Source organism: Sardina pilchardus, chromosome 13 (assembly GCF_963854185.1).
Source record: "Sardina pilchardus chromosome 13, fSarPil1.1, whole genome shotgun sequence".
NCBI classification, from domain to species: domain Eukaryota; kingdom Metazoa; phylum Chordata; class Actinopteri; order Clupeiformes; family Clupeidae; genus Sardina; species Sardina pilchardus.
The window spans coordinates 21,425,770-21,442,891 of record NC_085006.1 but is presented as its reverse complement, the minus strand read 5'-3'; the positions used below and the strand labels follow the sequence as shown (position 1 = coordinate 21,442,891).

At 50.9% G+C, this 17,122-nt stretch overlaps 1 protein-coding gene across 1 annotated transcript in view; it reads left to right on the top strand.

The window, feature by feature from the left end:
* sphkap (SPHK1 interactor, AKAP domain containing) overlaps positions 1–17,122 on the top strand; it is a gene marked incomplete at its 5' end in the record, with an annotated part of 45,960 nt that overhangs the window by 26,354 nt on the left and 2,484 nt on the right. Inside the window, 9 exon segments of the mRNA XM_062551953.1 lie at positions 3,859–4,579; positions 4,628–5,752; positions 5,754–5,965; positions 5,968–6,135; positions 6,179–7,802; positions 10,784–10,972; positions 12,555–12,629; positions 13,672–13,715; positions 15,616–15,797. Coding sequence (XP_062407937.1) covers positions 3,859–4,579; positions 4,628–5,752; positions 5,754–5,965; positions 5,968–6,135; positions 6,179–7,802; positions 10,784–10,972; positions 12,555–12,629; positions 13,672–13,715; positions 15,616–15,797 — 4,340 coding nt within the window.

Genomic DNA, 17,122 nt, shown 5'->3' with positions numbered 1-17,122 from the left:
GACGCAGCTAATGGAGGGCAGTGTAATTGCACTGACAGTAATCAGGTGGGCCTGGAGCAGTGCAGTGGTGGTGTGTGTGTGTGTGTGTGTGTGTGGGGGGGGGGGGGGGTGGAGGTGGGGGACACAAGATGTGTTGTGCAACTGCGTGAGAACAAGGACTGGAGCCCTTATGATCTAATGAACACCTGACATTTACCCAATGAACACTTTCCCCCACTTGTGTTCAGGGAGCTGCGGCATCCTAGTAAAGTGTGCATACAATATGGGCCTCTCTCAACATCCCTCCTCGATCCTCGATGCTCGGTCCTCCAGACTCGTTCCCACTGATCTATAACTAGCACTGGACTATCCCATTGTTGCCGACCCATTATTCTTTATCTAGATCAGTGAGAACGAGGACCGAGGAAGGGAGGGAGGATGTATAAAAAACGAATGAGAGGCACCCAATGTATGTATGTACAGTATGTAACACGAGTGACTAGTGCACATACACTGTATGTACACTACACTGCTTCACTTCAGACATGAGCAAATGTGTGCACTCCCCCTGCTGACAATTGCTCTCATTGATGCACTTATTCCCACTGCACTCTACCTTTTAATTTCACTATTTTTGACACTTTCTACTTTTTTTCACTCTTGCTGCACTCCACCCTTTTGAATTTTCCTTAAATTGTTGTTAAAATTGCTCTTTAAAAGCTTAAAATGTTTTACCGTGTTCTAAGTCGCTTTGGTTAAAAAGTTTCAGCCAAATGTGATTTCATGTATTGTAATATCTACATTCTGCTTCAAACCAGATAGTGGGGATGTGTACACTTATGCGATATAAACAAACACGCATACACACTCCCACACACACACACAGACTAGTCAGTGGTTGACCAGAGACACGTACAGTATGACTCAGCACACACTGGTGTGAAGTGCACTTATATACACTACTCCACCTCAGACAACTCAAATTATTCGTACAAATTCCCTCGCTTGGACAGTCTTCCCTCGAATCGTGTTGCTCCACACCAGATACAATCTGGATGGTCTCACACAGACTTGAGTACTCTGTGTGGAGATGCAGCAGGAAGCGGCCATTTACAGCATGAATGCACAGCACTCTGAAAATAAATAGATAAAATAAATAAATAAAATAAAATCCATCAGAGGGCTGCTGAGGGCCTCCTGAGTAGTGTCATGGCGGACATTACATTCAGGCTTCTGTGGGGCACTGCTGCGGCGGCGGCAGCGTTTAGAGAACGTTATCAGTGGCCCAGTCAGAGCTAATGTAATTTGACTGGCCGGGTCCCTGCTAGCTGACTCAGGCCCCGCACTAATGCAAATCTGTCTCTGTGAAATGACTTGTATTCACAGAAAGGTCAGCAAACATTCATTTAGATCCGGGGTGAAGGCTGATGGGCTTTTCTGCACACACAGCTAAATCTCAACTGTGTGTGAAGCTCTGTGTGTGTGTGTGTGTGTGTGTGTGTGTGTGTGTGTGTGTGCGCGCGCGTTGTGGGGTAGTTGTTAAGTCAGGCATTTGCATGTGTGTATTGTGTACGTGTGTGTGTGTATTGTGTACGTGTGTGTGTGTGTGTGTGTGTGTGTGTGTGTGTGTGTGTGCGTGTTTTGTGACAGTTGTTAAGTCAGACATTTGTGTATGTATGTGTGCGAGTGTGTGTGCGCTGCACGCATGTGTTCATTTTGTGTGGTAGTTGTTAAGTCAGAATGTTGTGCGCGTTCATGTGTGTGCGTGTGTGTGTGCTGTGTGTGTGTGCGTGCATCACATTATGTCAAGGCGATAATGATTTCCCGTTTCACTGGCCAGTCGTGCCTTTACCCACGGGCAGCCGAAGCCGTGCCCGGCCGTTTCCTATTTAGGGCGCAGCCAACCCTGGACCCCCAGAGACCACTGAGCAGCTATGGCAACCCTGCCCTGATCTATAATTCATATGGAAGGAGATGTGCAGCTGATAATGTCTGAAGGGTGTTCTCACCCCTGAGCCAATGTAGTTCTCATCGTCATCATCATCACATCCTCAGCGATAGAGATCAGCACTTCTCTGGAAGGAGCAGAGGGACTTAGAGGAGAGGAGAAAGAGAGAGAGAATTAGAGGAGAGGAGAGTAGAGAGAGAGAGAGAGAGACTTAGAGGAGAGTACAGAGATGGGGGAGGCAGAGAGAGAAAGAGAGAGAGAGAAGGAGAGAGGGAGAGGCAGAGAAATAATAGTAGAAGTGTTGAGAGTTGGAAAAGTGGTAAGGAAGAGTGATTTCAGACAGGTAGAGATGTAGACTATGCAAGATCTTCACCTTCATGAAGCAAATTTGATGGCGACTTGTTCACCTAGCATAGCAATACAGCATAGACAAGTCGCTACAGAGAAAACCAGATATCAAATATCATGAAAATAGTGAAACATTGCCTTATCAGTAGATGGAGCACTCACAAGATTTTTTGAAGCATTTTCATTGTGTATAGGGGGGACAAGTCATAAGAAGTTTGCCATTTACAACAACAGAGCAAAATATGAATATATCACAACTCTAAAGGGAGCTTTACAGTCGGCAAAAATACCTAAACCTGCATAGTGTACCTTTAAATGGCCAACAGAACAGGCTCTGAGAGCATTTCATTGGGGTTATCAAGATGGCACCTTCCTTCATTGGTGTTCATTGAATTAGTTTCATGACACCTCTGACCCAAGTCATGAAATTGAGAGAAAGAGAAAGAGGAGGATGCACAGTTCAAGTCGAGAGAGAAATGGGGTCATGCAATCGAAAGAAAGAAACAGAGTAAATGTGTGTGTGTGTGTGTGTGTGTGTGTGTGTGTGTGTGTGTGTGTGTGTGTGTGTGTGTGTGTGTGTGTGTGTGTGTGTGTGTGTGTGTGTGTGTGTGAGCCAACGGCACTGGGGTGTATTGATGGCTTACTTTAGCTTGGCTCACCTCATCACCTCTCCCGTGGGGCTGCGCTACAGGAAGAGACAGACTGCCTCTCTAACCACAACAGGCATCCCCCTCTCCCTCTCTCCTCTGATTCTCTCTTCTCCCTCTCTCTTCAGATTCTCTTTTACCCTCTCCCTTTCCCTCATGTGCGCTCTCCTTCCTCTGCTCTCCTATTCTCTCTCATTCCTCCTCTCCCTCTCTTTTGCTTTTCTTTCCTCTCTTCCTCCTCTCTCTCTCTCTCTTTCCCTCACTCTCTCCTTCCTCTCCTGTACTCTCTTTTCCCTCCGCTCTCTTTCTCTTTCCCCCACACTCGCTCTCCTTCCTCTCCTCTCCTCTCTCTCTTCCCTCCTCTCTCTCTCTCGTTCCCTCACCCTTTCTCTCATCCCTACATCAATCTCTCTGTTCACCCCTCCAGGCCCCTTCTTCCCAATCGCTCCTTCTTTCTTTTCCAATTCCGTTTATTTTCTCTCTCATCTCTTCATCCCTCTGTTCTCCCTCTTCCTTTAATGTTTTCTTCCCTCTATTCCTTTAATGTTTTCTTCCCTCTATTCCTTTAATGTTTTCTTCCCTCTCTTCCTTTAATGTTTTCTTATTCCCTCTATTCCTTTAATGTTTTTGCTTATTGATTATTGCTCTGACCTGCTGTGATCTGTGGTTTGCTGAAAACCTAATACAATTTCTCATTTTCTCCCCCTCTCTCTCTCTCTCTCTCGTTCTCTTTCTCTCGCTCTCTCTCTCACACACACTCACTTTTTCTCTTTCTCTCTCTCCTCTCTCTCTCCCTCACTCTTTCTATCTCTCTCTCGCTCTCTCTCCCTCTCTCTTTCTCTCTCTCCCTCTCTCTCTCTCCCTCTCCCTCTCTCCCTCTCCCTCTCTCTCTCTCTCTCTCCCTCTCTCTCTCTCTCACTCTTCCTGCAGAAGCAGATAGTGTGGATGTGGGAGAGGTGGCTGCGGAGTTGTTGAGAGGGAGTCGCCTCCCGCCCCCCCGCCAGCGCAGGGGCGTCGCCGGGACCCCCTCCCTCGAGCGGAACGACAGCGAGGACTCCGAGTCCACCCTGCGGCCCTCGCCCGCCAAGAACCCGCGCGAGTCGGCCGGCCGCTACGCCACCAACCTGGCCGAGACGGTGCTGCAGGACGCCTTCATCCGCCTCTCGCAGGACGAGGCGCCCTTCTCGCCCGCCGCTGCCCTCAGCCTGCCTTCGTCCTCCTCTTCCTCGTCCTCCTTCCAGCTCCCCAAGATCGTCATCGTCCAGAGCCCCGACTGCGCCGAGGACGCCGCCGCCGGCGACTGGCCCGAGCAGGGGTCAGAGGTCGCCGCGTCCCGCGCCCCCGGCGAGCGGCAACGGCAGGCCCCGCAGCGCAAGCCGCACCCCAACCAGCAACGGCACCACCATCATCCTCACCATCATCATCCTCACCCTCCGCACTCCAAGCATCAGCACCAGAAGCTCAACCAGGAGGCCCAGCAGCAGCAGCAGCAGCAGCAGCAGCAGCAGCATCACGTGGCCTCCAAGCCCCTGGAGGTGGCCCTGGCATGTGCCGCCAGCGTGATTGGCACCATCTCCACTCCGCAGGTGGCACAGCACCTGGCCATGGACCCTGGCGCGCGCACGGTGATGGACGCGGACGACGACGACGGCGGACCGGGGGAGGAGGAAGAGGAGGACGAGGAGGAGGAGGAAGAGGAGGAAGGGTGCGGCGCGGAGGAGGGCGAGTTCTCGCTGACCTCGGCCATGTGCGGGATGGCGCAAGTGGCCGGAGCCGTGGCGGCCGTTGACCTGCCCTTTGACCCCGCCGGCGAGCCGGACGACAGCGGCGGCGGCGGCGGCGGGCGCTACTCGCCGTCCCTCGGGCTGCTCTCGGCGGCGCAGGCCAGCGCGGCCGTGCCGCTCCACACCAGCCTGGCCGAGGGCACCAGCGTGGAGGCGTCGCGCGCCAGCCTGGCACGGGCGCTGCTCAGCGAGGCCACCAGCCTGCTGGCGCGACCCCGGCCCCAACAACAACAACAACAACAGCAACAACAACAACAACAGCTGCGCCAGCCTCGCAGCGTGGCACAGCTACTGGAGAGCACACAGCGCCGCCTGCTGGCCGGAGTGACCGGTACCGGCGAGCGCAGGGTCAGGGACGAAGAGCCGGACGAGGAGGAGGAGGAGGAGGAGGGGGGCGGCGGCGGCCAAGGGGATCCCGAAGAGGAGGAGTACGCGGAGGAGGAGATGGAGGAGGAAGAAGATGATGAAGAGGAGGAGGAGGAGGACGAGTTTGTGCGCGAGGTGGCGGAGAGCGTGCTGACCCACGCGCTGGACAAGGCGGCCAAGCGGCGCGAGCTGGAGGGCCGGCAGAAGGACGCCGACTGGGAGGGGCAGCTGCGCGACAGCGCCGAGGGCGTCCTGTTCGCCGTGCTGCGGCTGACCGCCCGGAGACTCGGACGCGTCTCGCGCCACGCCTCCAGGAGGGGTCGCCGAGACCGTAACCACGGCGACGGAGGGGAAGGAGGAAGAGGACTCTTACAGGCCCTGGAGAGAGGAGGAGGAAGAGGAGGAGGAGGAGGAGGAGGGTCACACAACGGGTCACCTCGCCGCACCCGCAAACTGAGCTTCGACGAGCACACACTGACCTCGGCGTTGTCCATGGAGCTGGAGAGCTTTGGCGGAGTGGACAGAGGGGTGGACAGAGGTCAGTGGAAGCGCGCAGAGAGAGAGCGCAGCATGGACGCCAAGCAGCCATCGCTGGACAGCTCGCCGCGTCACGACCCGCGCCTCAGGGCCCGGGGTCACGAGGTCAAGCCCTACGGCCCTGAGCCCGCAGCACTCGCTCGGCGAGACCGGCCGCACGCCCGTCACCTGCTTCGCCGAGGACCTGGCCGCCACGGTGGTCTCCATGGCGACCGAGCTGGCCGCCATCTGCTTGGAGAACTCGAGCGGCAAGCAGCCGTGGTTCTGCGCGCTCAAGGGCTCGGGGGCCCTGGGCGGCATGATGACCACGGGGCTGGACGCCGGGTCGTACCTGCTGCCCACCTGCCGCGCGGTCGGTGGCAACGGAGAGGAGGAGGAGGAGGGGGCAGTCTCCGCAAGAAGCACCGTCCACCGCGGCTGAGCGAGATCAAGCGGAAGACGGAGGAGCAGCCCGAGCTGATGGAGCGACTGGTCAACCGCGTGGTGGACGAGACCATCAACCTGGACATGGAGCCGGTCGGAAACGGCGCCAACGGCCATCACCACGGCAACAACAACAACGGCATCAGCGACCCCCTTCGCCCTGTTCGCCTCCGAAGTGACCGCGCGCATCCTCAACTGCCCCGAGCTGAGCGTAGTGGACACTTCGTCCTCGACGGCGACGTCCAGGCAGCAGCAGGGTCCGGCGGCAGGGTCCGCCTCGGCCACCTCGTCGCCCTGTCCGTCGTCTCCCCGCGGGCGCCTGCAGTGCGAGCGCTGGAGCTCCAGGGGGAAGGCGGCCAGCTGCGAGAGCATCCCCGAGGAGGAGCCCTCGGGCCTGGGCGGGGGCCGCGGCGGCGGTGCCGGGGGTCCCGGTGGGGGTGCCGGTGGGGGCCGCACCCTGGGGCCCGGCAGCCGCCTGGGGCCCGACCTCAGCCGCTCGGTGTCCAAGCAGTCGAGCTGCGAGAGCATCACCGACGAGTTCTCGCGCTTCATGGTGGGCCAGATGGAGGCGGAGGGCCGCGGCTTCGACCTGCTGCTGGACTACTACGCCGGCAACAGCGCCAGCGCCATCCTGCAGGCCGCCGTGCAGCAGGCCGCCACCGGGGGGCGCCGTAACAGCAGCGGCGGCGGCAGCATCGTCAACGGCACCGTCAGCAACGGCGCTCACCTGAGCCTGCGCTCGTCCTCCTGCTGCCTGTCCAAGCAGTCCAGCACGGAGAGCATCACCGAGGAGTTCTACCGCTACATGATCCGGAACATGGACCGGGACGGACGGCCCGAGCTGCTGCACTTCGGTGGCGGGGGCTACGTGAGCGGGCTGAGCCGGGCCAAGGAGTGGAGCAACAACCTGCTGCCGCCGTCGCCGTCGTCCGGCCGGAACCCGTTCTGCATCCGCCAGTCCTCGGTGCCCGACCGGCGCTCCTCGGACTCGCGGCTGACCGTCACGGCGCCCATCAAGGCCAACTCGTTCGACGGGTTCGCGCGGGGATCGCGCGGCAGCACCGGCGGAGGAGGAGGAGGAGGAGGAGGAGGAGGAGGAGTGGGGGGGTGCGGCGGGCTGAGCGTGCGTCCAGCCGAGAGGGCGTCGGCCGCCGGGCTGTGCAAGTCGGACTCGTGCCTCTACCGGCTGGGCCAGACGGACCGCGCCACCGACATGCTCATCCACGACACGTGGTCCAGCTCCATCGAGGCGCTCATGCGCAAGAACAAGATCATCAGCGACGCCGCCGGCGACGACGCCTGCGACGCCGCGGAAACGGTAACCACCACGACGACGGCAGCGGCGAGCGCGGCGGCAGCAGCAGCAGCGCAGCCCGGGGTGTGCAACTTCGCTAGCCGTCTGGCCGCGGACATCGTGGAGGGAGGGAGGTCCGCGGCGGTGGGCACGAGCGGCCCGTCGACCGGTCAGCAGCAGCAGCAGCAGCAGGAGGCGGTCGCCGTCCGCAAGCAGCCGTTCACGGTCGGGGAGAGGAGGCGGGGCTTCAAGCAGTCGCGCCCGTCGGGCGGCCGGAGCCAGTCGAGTCTGGAGCGGCAGGAGAGCACGGAGGCGGGGCCGCAGGGCCACAGGGGCGGCGCCAGAGAGGTGCCACTCATCCACATCGAGCCCGACCAGAGGGAGGAGTCCAGGGAGGGGCCGGCGGAGAGGAGCGTCCAGCCAGGAGGCGGCGCGGAGCAGAGAGGGAGGGAGAGGACGCTAGTGGGCAGAACCAGGTGAGAGCTGAGTACGGCCTGATGCTCAGTATGGACATATGGGTAACACACACACAACACACACACACACACACACACACACACACACACAATGTACAAATACACATACACACAAACTCACAAGGTACCCACACACAGACAGTCGCCCACACACATACGTACACACAAACACACACAAGGTAGCCTCACACACACAAACACACACATACACACACACACACACACACACACACACAAGGTACCCACACACACACACACACACACACATAAGGCACCCAAACACACAGGTGGTAAGATGTGTACAGTGCACAACACTGAAAGGTGACGAGAGCAGCACCTGCTGTGGCAGCCTTATTTAAAGCTAGGTGATGAGCCGGAACACATTACAGATTCAACAGCAGACTCAAACAGGGAAATCAAGCAGTTTTAGAACACATTGCCATCCCAACACAGCAAGGGTGTTTTAACAAATCAGCATGTGATTTGATTATCTATTTCAATAGAACAGTTATAGTGTATATGATGTAGAAAAGCACAATAATGTATAGCCAACTATGGGCCAGGAATTGTATATGTAATTTTGTCCAATTTTGTTAGCTTCTGGTTGTAGCAAGCCGAGCCAGATAAAAATCGATTGTTCATTTTGTTTTCGTACCGACAGTACTCGGTGACCTCGAGAAACGGAAATCTATGTGAAAACTCGCCGGATTTCTCCTTTAAGTCTTAACTGCTTTAGGCTAAATGAGGTACAAAGATTTTCCTTCCAAGTCGACCTTTTGTTAAACGCCTGAACTGTAATTGCCTGAATAAGTAATCAGATGTAGCGCCCATATCCCTTCCCTTTAGTGCAGCTGCACAACTCTCTTGACTACATGCATACACTCTTAAAACTAATGCGTTGGAAACAGCACAAACTGTGTTGTCCCTATCTGGACACAAAGATGTGTTAAAAATAACCCAATGTAAGTTGTGTTATTTTCAGCACATACTGTGTAACAAATAAAAAAAGCAATGTGTTGGAAACAGCACAGACCTTGTTGTCCCTACCAGCACGCAAGCTGTGTCGTTTTCAACACATTACATTTTAAGAGTGTGTGAGCTAGCAAAGGGTTTGTGTTTTCCCTTACTACAGAAAGTACACATCAAGCCTGGTGCACCCAGTGTACTCACCTGCAGGCAGAATAGCCACTGAGTGGGGAGAGCGCAGAGCAGTGCAGTGCAGTGAGCTTTAAAGACTGCATGGGATCTGTTTTTCACACCTCGGACACACTGATGTTGCCCCTTTCTGTCACATACACACACACACACAGACACAGACAGACAGACAGGAACACAAACACACATACACACACACACACACACACACACACACACACACACACACACACACACACACACACACACACACACACACACAGACGGATTTGCTTGCACACACTCATATCCCATGGGTTCATACAGCAAGTGGACCAGAGTGAGAGAGAGAGAGAGAGAGAGAGAGAGAGAGAGTGACAGAGATTGAGTGAGAGAGAGAGAGAGAGAGAGAGAGAGAGAGAGAGAGAGAGAGAGAGAGAGAGAGAGAGAGAGCTCAAAGAAAGAATTAAGAGGAAGGGTAGATTGAGACTGAAGCAGAGCACACGCGGCGCGTCAGCTATGAGGGATCAGCCAGGGGCCTTTGAGCTCACTGGAGGAGAGATACGCCTTTGATCTTTAAAACGCTTTTCAGGCCCCACTCTTGTCCTTCTGAGACGTGTACACACACACACACACACACACACACACACACACACACACACACACACACACTTGCACATGTTCTCTCTCCCACACACACAGACACATGCACACACACACACACACACACACACACTTGCACATGTTCTCTCTCCTGTACACACACACCCACACACACACACACACACTTGCACATGTTCTCTCTCTCCCACACACACAGACACATGCATACACACACACACACACACACACATGCATACACACACACACACACACACACACACACACACACACCCTGGTTCTGTGACATAATACAGCTGGCTGGAGACTCAGTGACTTTTCACTGTCTCACGCCGCTGACAGGCCCATGGGTGGCTTGGCCAAGAGCAGCAGGTACAGTGTGAGCAATGGGGTGACATTAACGTGGCCTTTAGGTAACCATCAGACCGCGCCGTCATGGACACACTCACACATGGGACACACACACACACACACGCACACACGCACGCACACACACACACACACGCACACATGCACACACTCACACTCAGTTGCCTGTATTGGATTGATGTGACTGAGAAGGAAGGTCTTCTTAATGAGGTGCTTGACATTTTTGGATATTTTTGGAACTGAAGATGGACACCGTGGAAGGAGACGTGAGCCCCTTGATATACTGATGCACTGACATGCTGCACAACCCCTGGTCTCTATACTAAGACCCCTTCATATGCTCTACATCTACTGGTCTCTGTACTAAGGGTGACTTGTACTGAAAAACCTACTTTTCTCCAGGTGCCTTTCTCATCTTTTGGGACACGTCAGTTGCTCTGTTGAAGTCACACTGTACACTCGTTATGTTCAGAGTTTGAAATAATATGTAGACATGTTATTGTTATAAACACAGAGTTATGGTAAAGCACTGAAGCGCTGTGCACATAGAGAAGTCAGAGACATCATCTGTGTCTGTCTCCAGTCCTGCTGTATAGTGTGTTTGTTGTGTTCCTGTTGTGTGTCATTCCTTTGCCAGTCAATCCCCACGTGCACATCCTCACGTGCACTCTCAAACATTCATCCTGATCAAGTCTCAGTTCTCTGATGGCCAGTCCAACCACACACACAATACCCAACACAACACATAACTCGCCTCCAAAAAAAAACCCACCAGCATCACAGATAGCAGAGCATTGTGGGATTGTGGAGGACTGGTCTCTGTAGGTGACAATGTCCCTTCCTCACCACTCCGGCAGCGACAGGGACAAGCCCATCGCGGCGTGGCCGCCACCGCCGCCCCCGACGCCGGGCGAAAGCGAGCCGCCGCAGCACCGGTCTCTCAGTAACAGCAGCGAGGACAGCGGCTCGGGCAGCTGGGCGCAGGTCGTCGCCCCCGACGACGACCCCCAGGAGGAGAGCAGTAGCTTTATCCACCTGAGCGAGGGGTCAGTGGTCTTGAAAAAACAATGCCCGCCCGCCCGTCCGTCCGTCAGTCCGCCAAAATCTGCCAAGTATCCCATCATTCTCCTTAACGCCAGCCGCTAAGTGCCGCTCCATCCCCCACCGCCATGCTAACATCTGACCGCTAACGCCACCACTGACCGCTAACGCAGACGCTGTAACGCCCTCACTAACTGTGCTGTGTTGTGACTATGAATTTGGCTTTTCTTGCGGGGTAGTAACCACACATACTGACCATAGTCTGACTGTGTGTGTTTGTGTTTGTGTTTGTGTTTGTGTTTGTGTTTGTGTTTGTGTTTGTGTGTGTGTGTATGTGTGTGTGTTTGTTTTGTGAGACAGAGAGGACCGCTCAGGAGGAGTTATATCCTGGTAAGCAGGCTACAGTTTGAGGCCAAACATCGGAGGGAGTTCTTAGTGTGTAGCTTTTTTTAAATGACCCTGTTATTCCCTATTTACCCAGCGTGCCTTGTGGGCTAACGATGCAGGCTAGTCTAGTCTCTCATAAGTGGACAGGACAGCAGTCACAACCCCAGACTACTTTTTTAAACACTCTCATCACATTACATTAGCGTCAAAGGAAAACAGAGGAATACAGAGAAATATGCATGACCACACACACACTTACGCTCTCTCTCTCTCTCTCCCTCTCTCTCTCTCTCTTTCACACACACACACAGACAAAAATAGAAAGATATGCACACAGACGTGTAAGCTTTGAGATAAACACATTCTTATCAACATAAATTCACATAAAGACACACACACAAACACACACACACACACACACACACACACACAGCCTGGGGTGAGAGATTTGATTTTAGCTCATACTCTGATAATTAAAATAGTGTCAGCCAAACATACTATGACAGGAAGATCAAAACACACACACTCATAGATCAAGACGTAACACAATTGAACACAATCACACATTAACACACACACACACACACACACACAGTGGGCAGATAATCTATGAAAGGGCTTTCTCTATGCGCGAAAGAACAGAGATCACCATATGTGTTTGTGTGTGTGTGTGTGTGTGTCCATATGTATTCCATGTGTGGTTCTGTGTCCTTCTGTGTTTGTGTTTAGCACCATCACTGCTTGACCTGTGAGTGTAGCCGTCCCCTAGAGCATCCGTGCCCTCTATAGCCTCCTGCCTATGGGAGCCACCGTTCCACCCGCTTGCCTCTTTGGCGATTCACCACCCATGCCAGGGTGGCAGTGCCAACCTCAGCCCCGGCATAAGCTTCTGTGTCTGATCCTCACCAGCTGATAAACACCGCACAGCATCATTGCCCCCGTCTCTTTCTCTCTCTCTCTCTGTCTCTCTCTCTTGATAGCTGTTTCTTTATTTCTTTTCTGTCTACCAATCTGTGTCATTTTCCTCTAGCACCATATTTCCCTTGCTCTTAATTTTTTTTTTTTTTTTTTTTTTTTTCATGCACAAACTGATTGACTCTAAAAGGTTAACTTGTGTGTGTGTGTGTGTGTGTGATCGTGTTTATGTGTGTGGGTGTTTGTTTGTGTGTGTGTGTGTGTGTGTGTTTCTCAACTTCACAGGAATGGGAACAGCAGCACGTCTAGCCTGGGACAGGTAGACTTGGAGGGATTCCAGGAACCATCTCAAAGAATAAGGTAAGCTGAATACAAATCACACATGACATGTACCCACCAACCAGCCATTATTCAGTTCAAATGCACCCATCAACCAGCCGTTATTCAGTTCAAATGCACCCATCAACCAGCTGTTATTCAGTTCAAATGTACCCACCAACCAGCCATTATTCAGTTCAAATGCACCCACCAACCAGACATTATTCAGTTCAAATGTACCCATCAACCAGCCGTTAGTCAGTTGGTATAAGACATGCTACTATCTATTATTTATCCTTGGTTTGAGTGTGTCACTCATTAAATTGTTTATGTTATGTCATTAGCATAATGCATTTGACTTGATTATACTGGGCTATTGAACAAGTCACTAACATGTTGGTCCGTATAAAGCAATAGAGTTAAGGTTCTGCTGGGCTGATCAGCATGTAGTTTGGTGATCTGGGTCAGAACCTCAGCAACTGACCCTTTCAACTGCATGAACAAAAATTCCCAAGGCATTTCCAACATCCCAGAAAACAACATTGAGCTAATGGTAACTTGGGGACAAGCTAAAATTAAAAAAATATATATTATAATAAATAATAATTTCATTTCATTTCAAGTTTGTCATTTTGTAGAGCATCTGATTCATTTTCATTTCAAAGTAACTGTTTTGGTTTTGAACGTTTCAACCGGAAACCCTCAAGCACCAGATTGAAAGGCTCAATAAACAGCATGGTCATGTCAAACACACTGATACACCGTCACTGAGACACAGCACTTAGTGAGCTGGCAAACTTGTACTGCTGATAGTGGTTGAAGGACATGTCTGATGGATTGTTGATAGTTAATGTACCATACTAGTTTTAGATATTCCACTCTTCAGACGAGAACTCCTGCTGCTCCAAGCAGAGAGACCGAAGGAAGAGGGCCAAATCTAATATGTCAGATGAAAGATAGAATGAATCATTTATTGTGCTTCTCTGTATCCCTCTCTCTATATCTCTCTCTTTCTCTCTCTATCTCTTTCTCCCTCTGTTTCTCTCTCTTGTTCTCTCTTCTGTGCCGCAACTCTCCACTTCAGTGACGAGTCTGAGAAGAAAGATGCTTTGAAGGAGAGTCTTGAAGGTGAATGACCAAAGACACAGAAAACACGCACACACACAAACACGCGCACACGCACGCACGCACGCACACACACACACACACACACACACACACACACACACACACACACACACACACACACATAAATCACACATAAATCAGGGACGTAATAGGTGTCACCTTTAAGAAATGATATTCGCCAGCCTCTGTTAAAAACAGTGAACATCACACTGTGAAATCTGAGTGCTCCGTCTAATTGCCATCTCCGAATCCTCACCAATGATAAGCCACTGACACTGATCTGCGCTCCTCACCTCATCTCAGACATAAATTAACATCGCAAATGAAGTGAGGATTTGAGGGCGTTGGGGAAAAAAAAAAAATCTCACCATGGGGGATGTGTGAGTGTGTCAAGAGACAGCCTCGCGAAGGTGCACTGCAGCTACGAAGGCATGTTGGATCTTTAACAGAGAAGCCTGATAGATTTGGAAATGCAACTGCTGAATTTTTCAAACTCCCAAAATGGCATCTGAATGAATGACTATTTCTACATTTCTTTCTGTGTTGCTAATGGTGCTCTAGTCACTTAGCCGCTTGCAGTGTTTAGCTGCTTTCACCAAGAGACACGGATATCATGCACAGACACATGCACGTTGCTGTGCATTCACGGCTATGAGAACGCCAAACAACAAAGCTCTCTTATAGCATAGCAGTCTCTAAGATGCCTATTTCTTTATGAGCTTATAGTTTACTTTTTTACTTATGGTCAAGGTCTACTGTTTAGCCTATATATGTTAGAAGAAATAACATGAAATGATCCAAACAATGATCAAATGATATACTTCTGATAATGAAACCGCATTTGATCTCACCCATAGACTCACACACACACACACACACACACACACACACATATAGAAATATATCATATATACCCTCATTAGGATTGGTTCTGATTTAAGAGTCATGATCAAATAAAATTGAGTAGTTTAGTGCTTCAGATATATATATATTTTGTGTGAGTGTGCCTAATATATTCATAGACAATAATATCTGATTTGCTTAATTGCTTAGGCTAATCAACAGCCTTAACTCAGCTCTCCGAAAAGCACTTTCCTTACCACTGCCTCATTTGAGAGAGATTGGTGAGATGACGAAAAAACAGGGGGATAGAAGAGAGAGAAAGAGAGAGACACAGAGAGAGAGAGAGAGAGAGAGAGAGAGAGAGAGAGAGCAATGAAGTGGTCAGAATTACCCACACTATTTCACACTTGATGAATGAGTAATTTGTCAGCGGCAGGAGTAGGCTGGCATCGGCACCTCCACCCATGCCTCCTCTCCGCCTGATAGATAGAGCAAAGGAGCGGAGGAGAAAGGAGGAGAGGAAGCGAGAGAGAGGGGAAGGGAGGGAGGGAGGGGAGAGACTTTAGAGTGAATGAGAAAGTAGTGGGATGTGAGAAGCTTAAAAAAATTGAGAGTTAAGTTAATCAAAGAATGAAAAGACACTGAAATGTCACAGCTAATTATCAGATATGGAGAACAAGACAGGCAGAGCTGAGAGAGAGAAGGGGGAGAGAGGGAGAGAGAGAGAGAGAGAGAGAGAGAGAGAGAGAGAGAGAGAGAGAGAAAGAAAAGGGGGGGTCTTTAATCCCTGATTGGTTTCATATTTGGGGTAGCTCTGAAATGCCCTCCCTTTTCTCTCTTTCTCTTAAGAATGTATCCCCCAGCTTAGAGCGCTTTATACACAGATAAAGCCCTGTGAGGATTTTTTCCATTATTTATAGACAGACAGGGTGTGTGTGTTTGTGTGTGTGCTTGAGAGAGAGAGAATGTGTCTGTGTGTGTGTGTGAGAGAGAGAGAGAGAGAGAGAGAGAGAGAGAGAGAGAGAGTGTGACCTGAGTGTGTTTCTACCCTGTGCAGAGAGCCCGTCAAGTTCTTGTGCGGGTGGAGGCAGCGCCCGGGAGCTCCTGGTGTTGAACTTTGACCTGGAAGCAGACAGTGTGGACGTGGAGCTGCGCGCTACGCTCCAGTGGCTGGCCGCATCAGAGCTGGGCGCTCCCGCTTTGCACTTCAGGAAGTCCCAGCAGCGCAACATCCACAAGGTACAACGCTAGCGTCTGAGGCTGTGTAACGATATAATAACGATAAGTTACATTTATATAGCGCCTTTCTCAAACTCAAAGTCACTTTACATACTGGAAAGGAAAGAACAACAACAAGCACACAAACAAAAACAATGCAAAAAAGTAAGACAGAGCTATGTGTTTTTGGTGTGGAGAAGCGATCGTTAAACAAAGAAAGAGAGAGAGCCTCCTGGTCAGGCTGAGTAGTCTACGTTCCGTCTCATGCAACATTCTCAAGGTGCAGCGTAGGGCTAACTGGGGATTTACATTACATTGCAAAGCAAGAGTGAAACAGAAATGAATCCATTTATCCTTCTTTCATCTCCGACGTGGTGGAACAATATGTTTAACAATGTTGCCAGTCTCGCCAGTCTAAATTGCTACGTTGTTTCTAATGCAATTCTGTCTCTAACAATAGACAAGCATTAGGCGGGCGACTGCAAAATGCTTCCGAAATGGTTTAGGTGTGAATTGGCCTTAAGGAAGAACAGGCACAACTGCACAGAGCACTTTCTTTCAATGCAGCATTTATGTAGCACAATGCTGAGCCCTGCGGAGTACGTATAAACTGCGTACCGTAGTGTGGTTAGACAGCCATCATTTCCCATGCCACATTGTTTTACACATGCGAATAACCTTTTCACATAATATCAGTGTTTTTTGCCAACCATATTCATTCAAATATATATGTACATATACAGTCACATTGTCATTTCACAGCAGCTTTTTATCAGCAACAAGGATACAAGTATACAACGACTTGTTAGCAAACAGATCAAGGACATAATTAAAATATCAAAAGTGTCACCAATGAGTGCATTCGCAGATTCAAAATTAAATTAATAAATAAGTAAAAAGTAAAAGTAAACCCAGATGAAGTAAGACTTGAATATTGTAATTTAAAGTGTTAATGGTCACATGGGGCCATTTCTCCTCATGGGATTCTTTTCTGAGCATGTTATCATTTCTTTCATATACACTTATGAATATTGTCTTAGCTGGATTCTAGTGCACATGTCCCCTATGGCATAATGGGGATTTTTATGAAACTGCGCTGATTTAGTTAGGATTAGGTTACATTAAGATTAGTCTCTCTGTGAGTGGTGAAATGCACGCAATGTGAAATATCTGTCTATGAAGTCTTATGAAAAAACATCCTCAGGCGTAGTTCTCTGATCACCACAGCTGTGTGACACGATTTCTCTCACTTGTGGGATGCATACAAAGAGCACATGAGCCTGTATGTGTGTAGAGAATATGAGCAAGTGTCTTATTGTAAACACGTGTGTGTGTGTGTTTGTGTA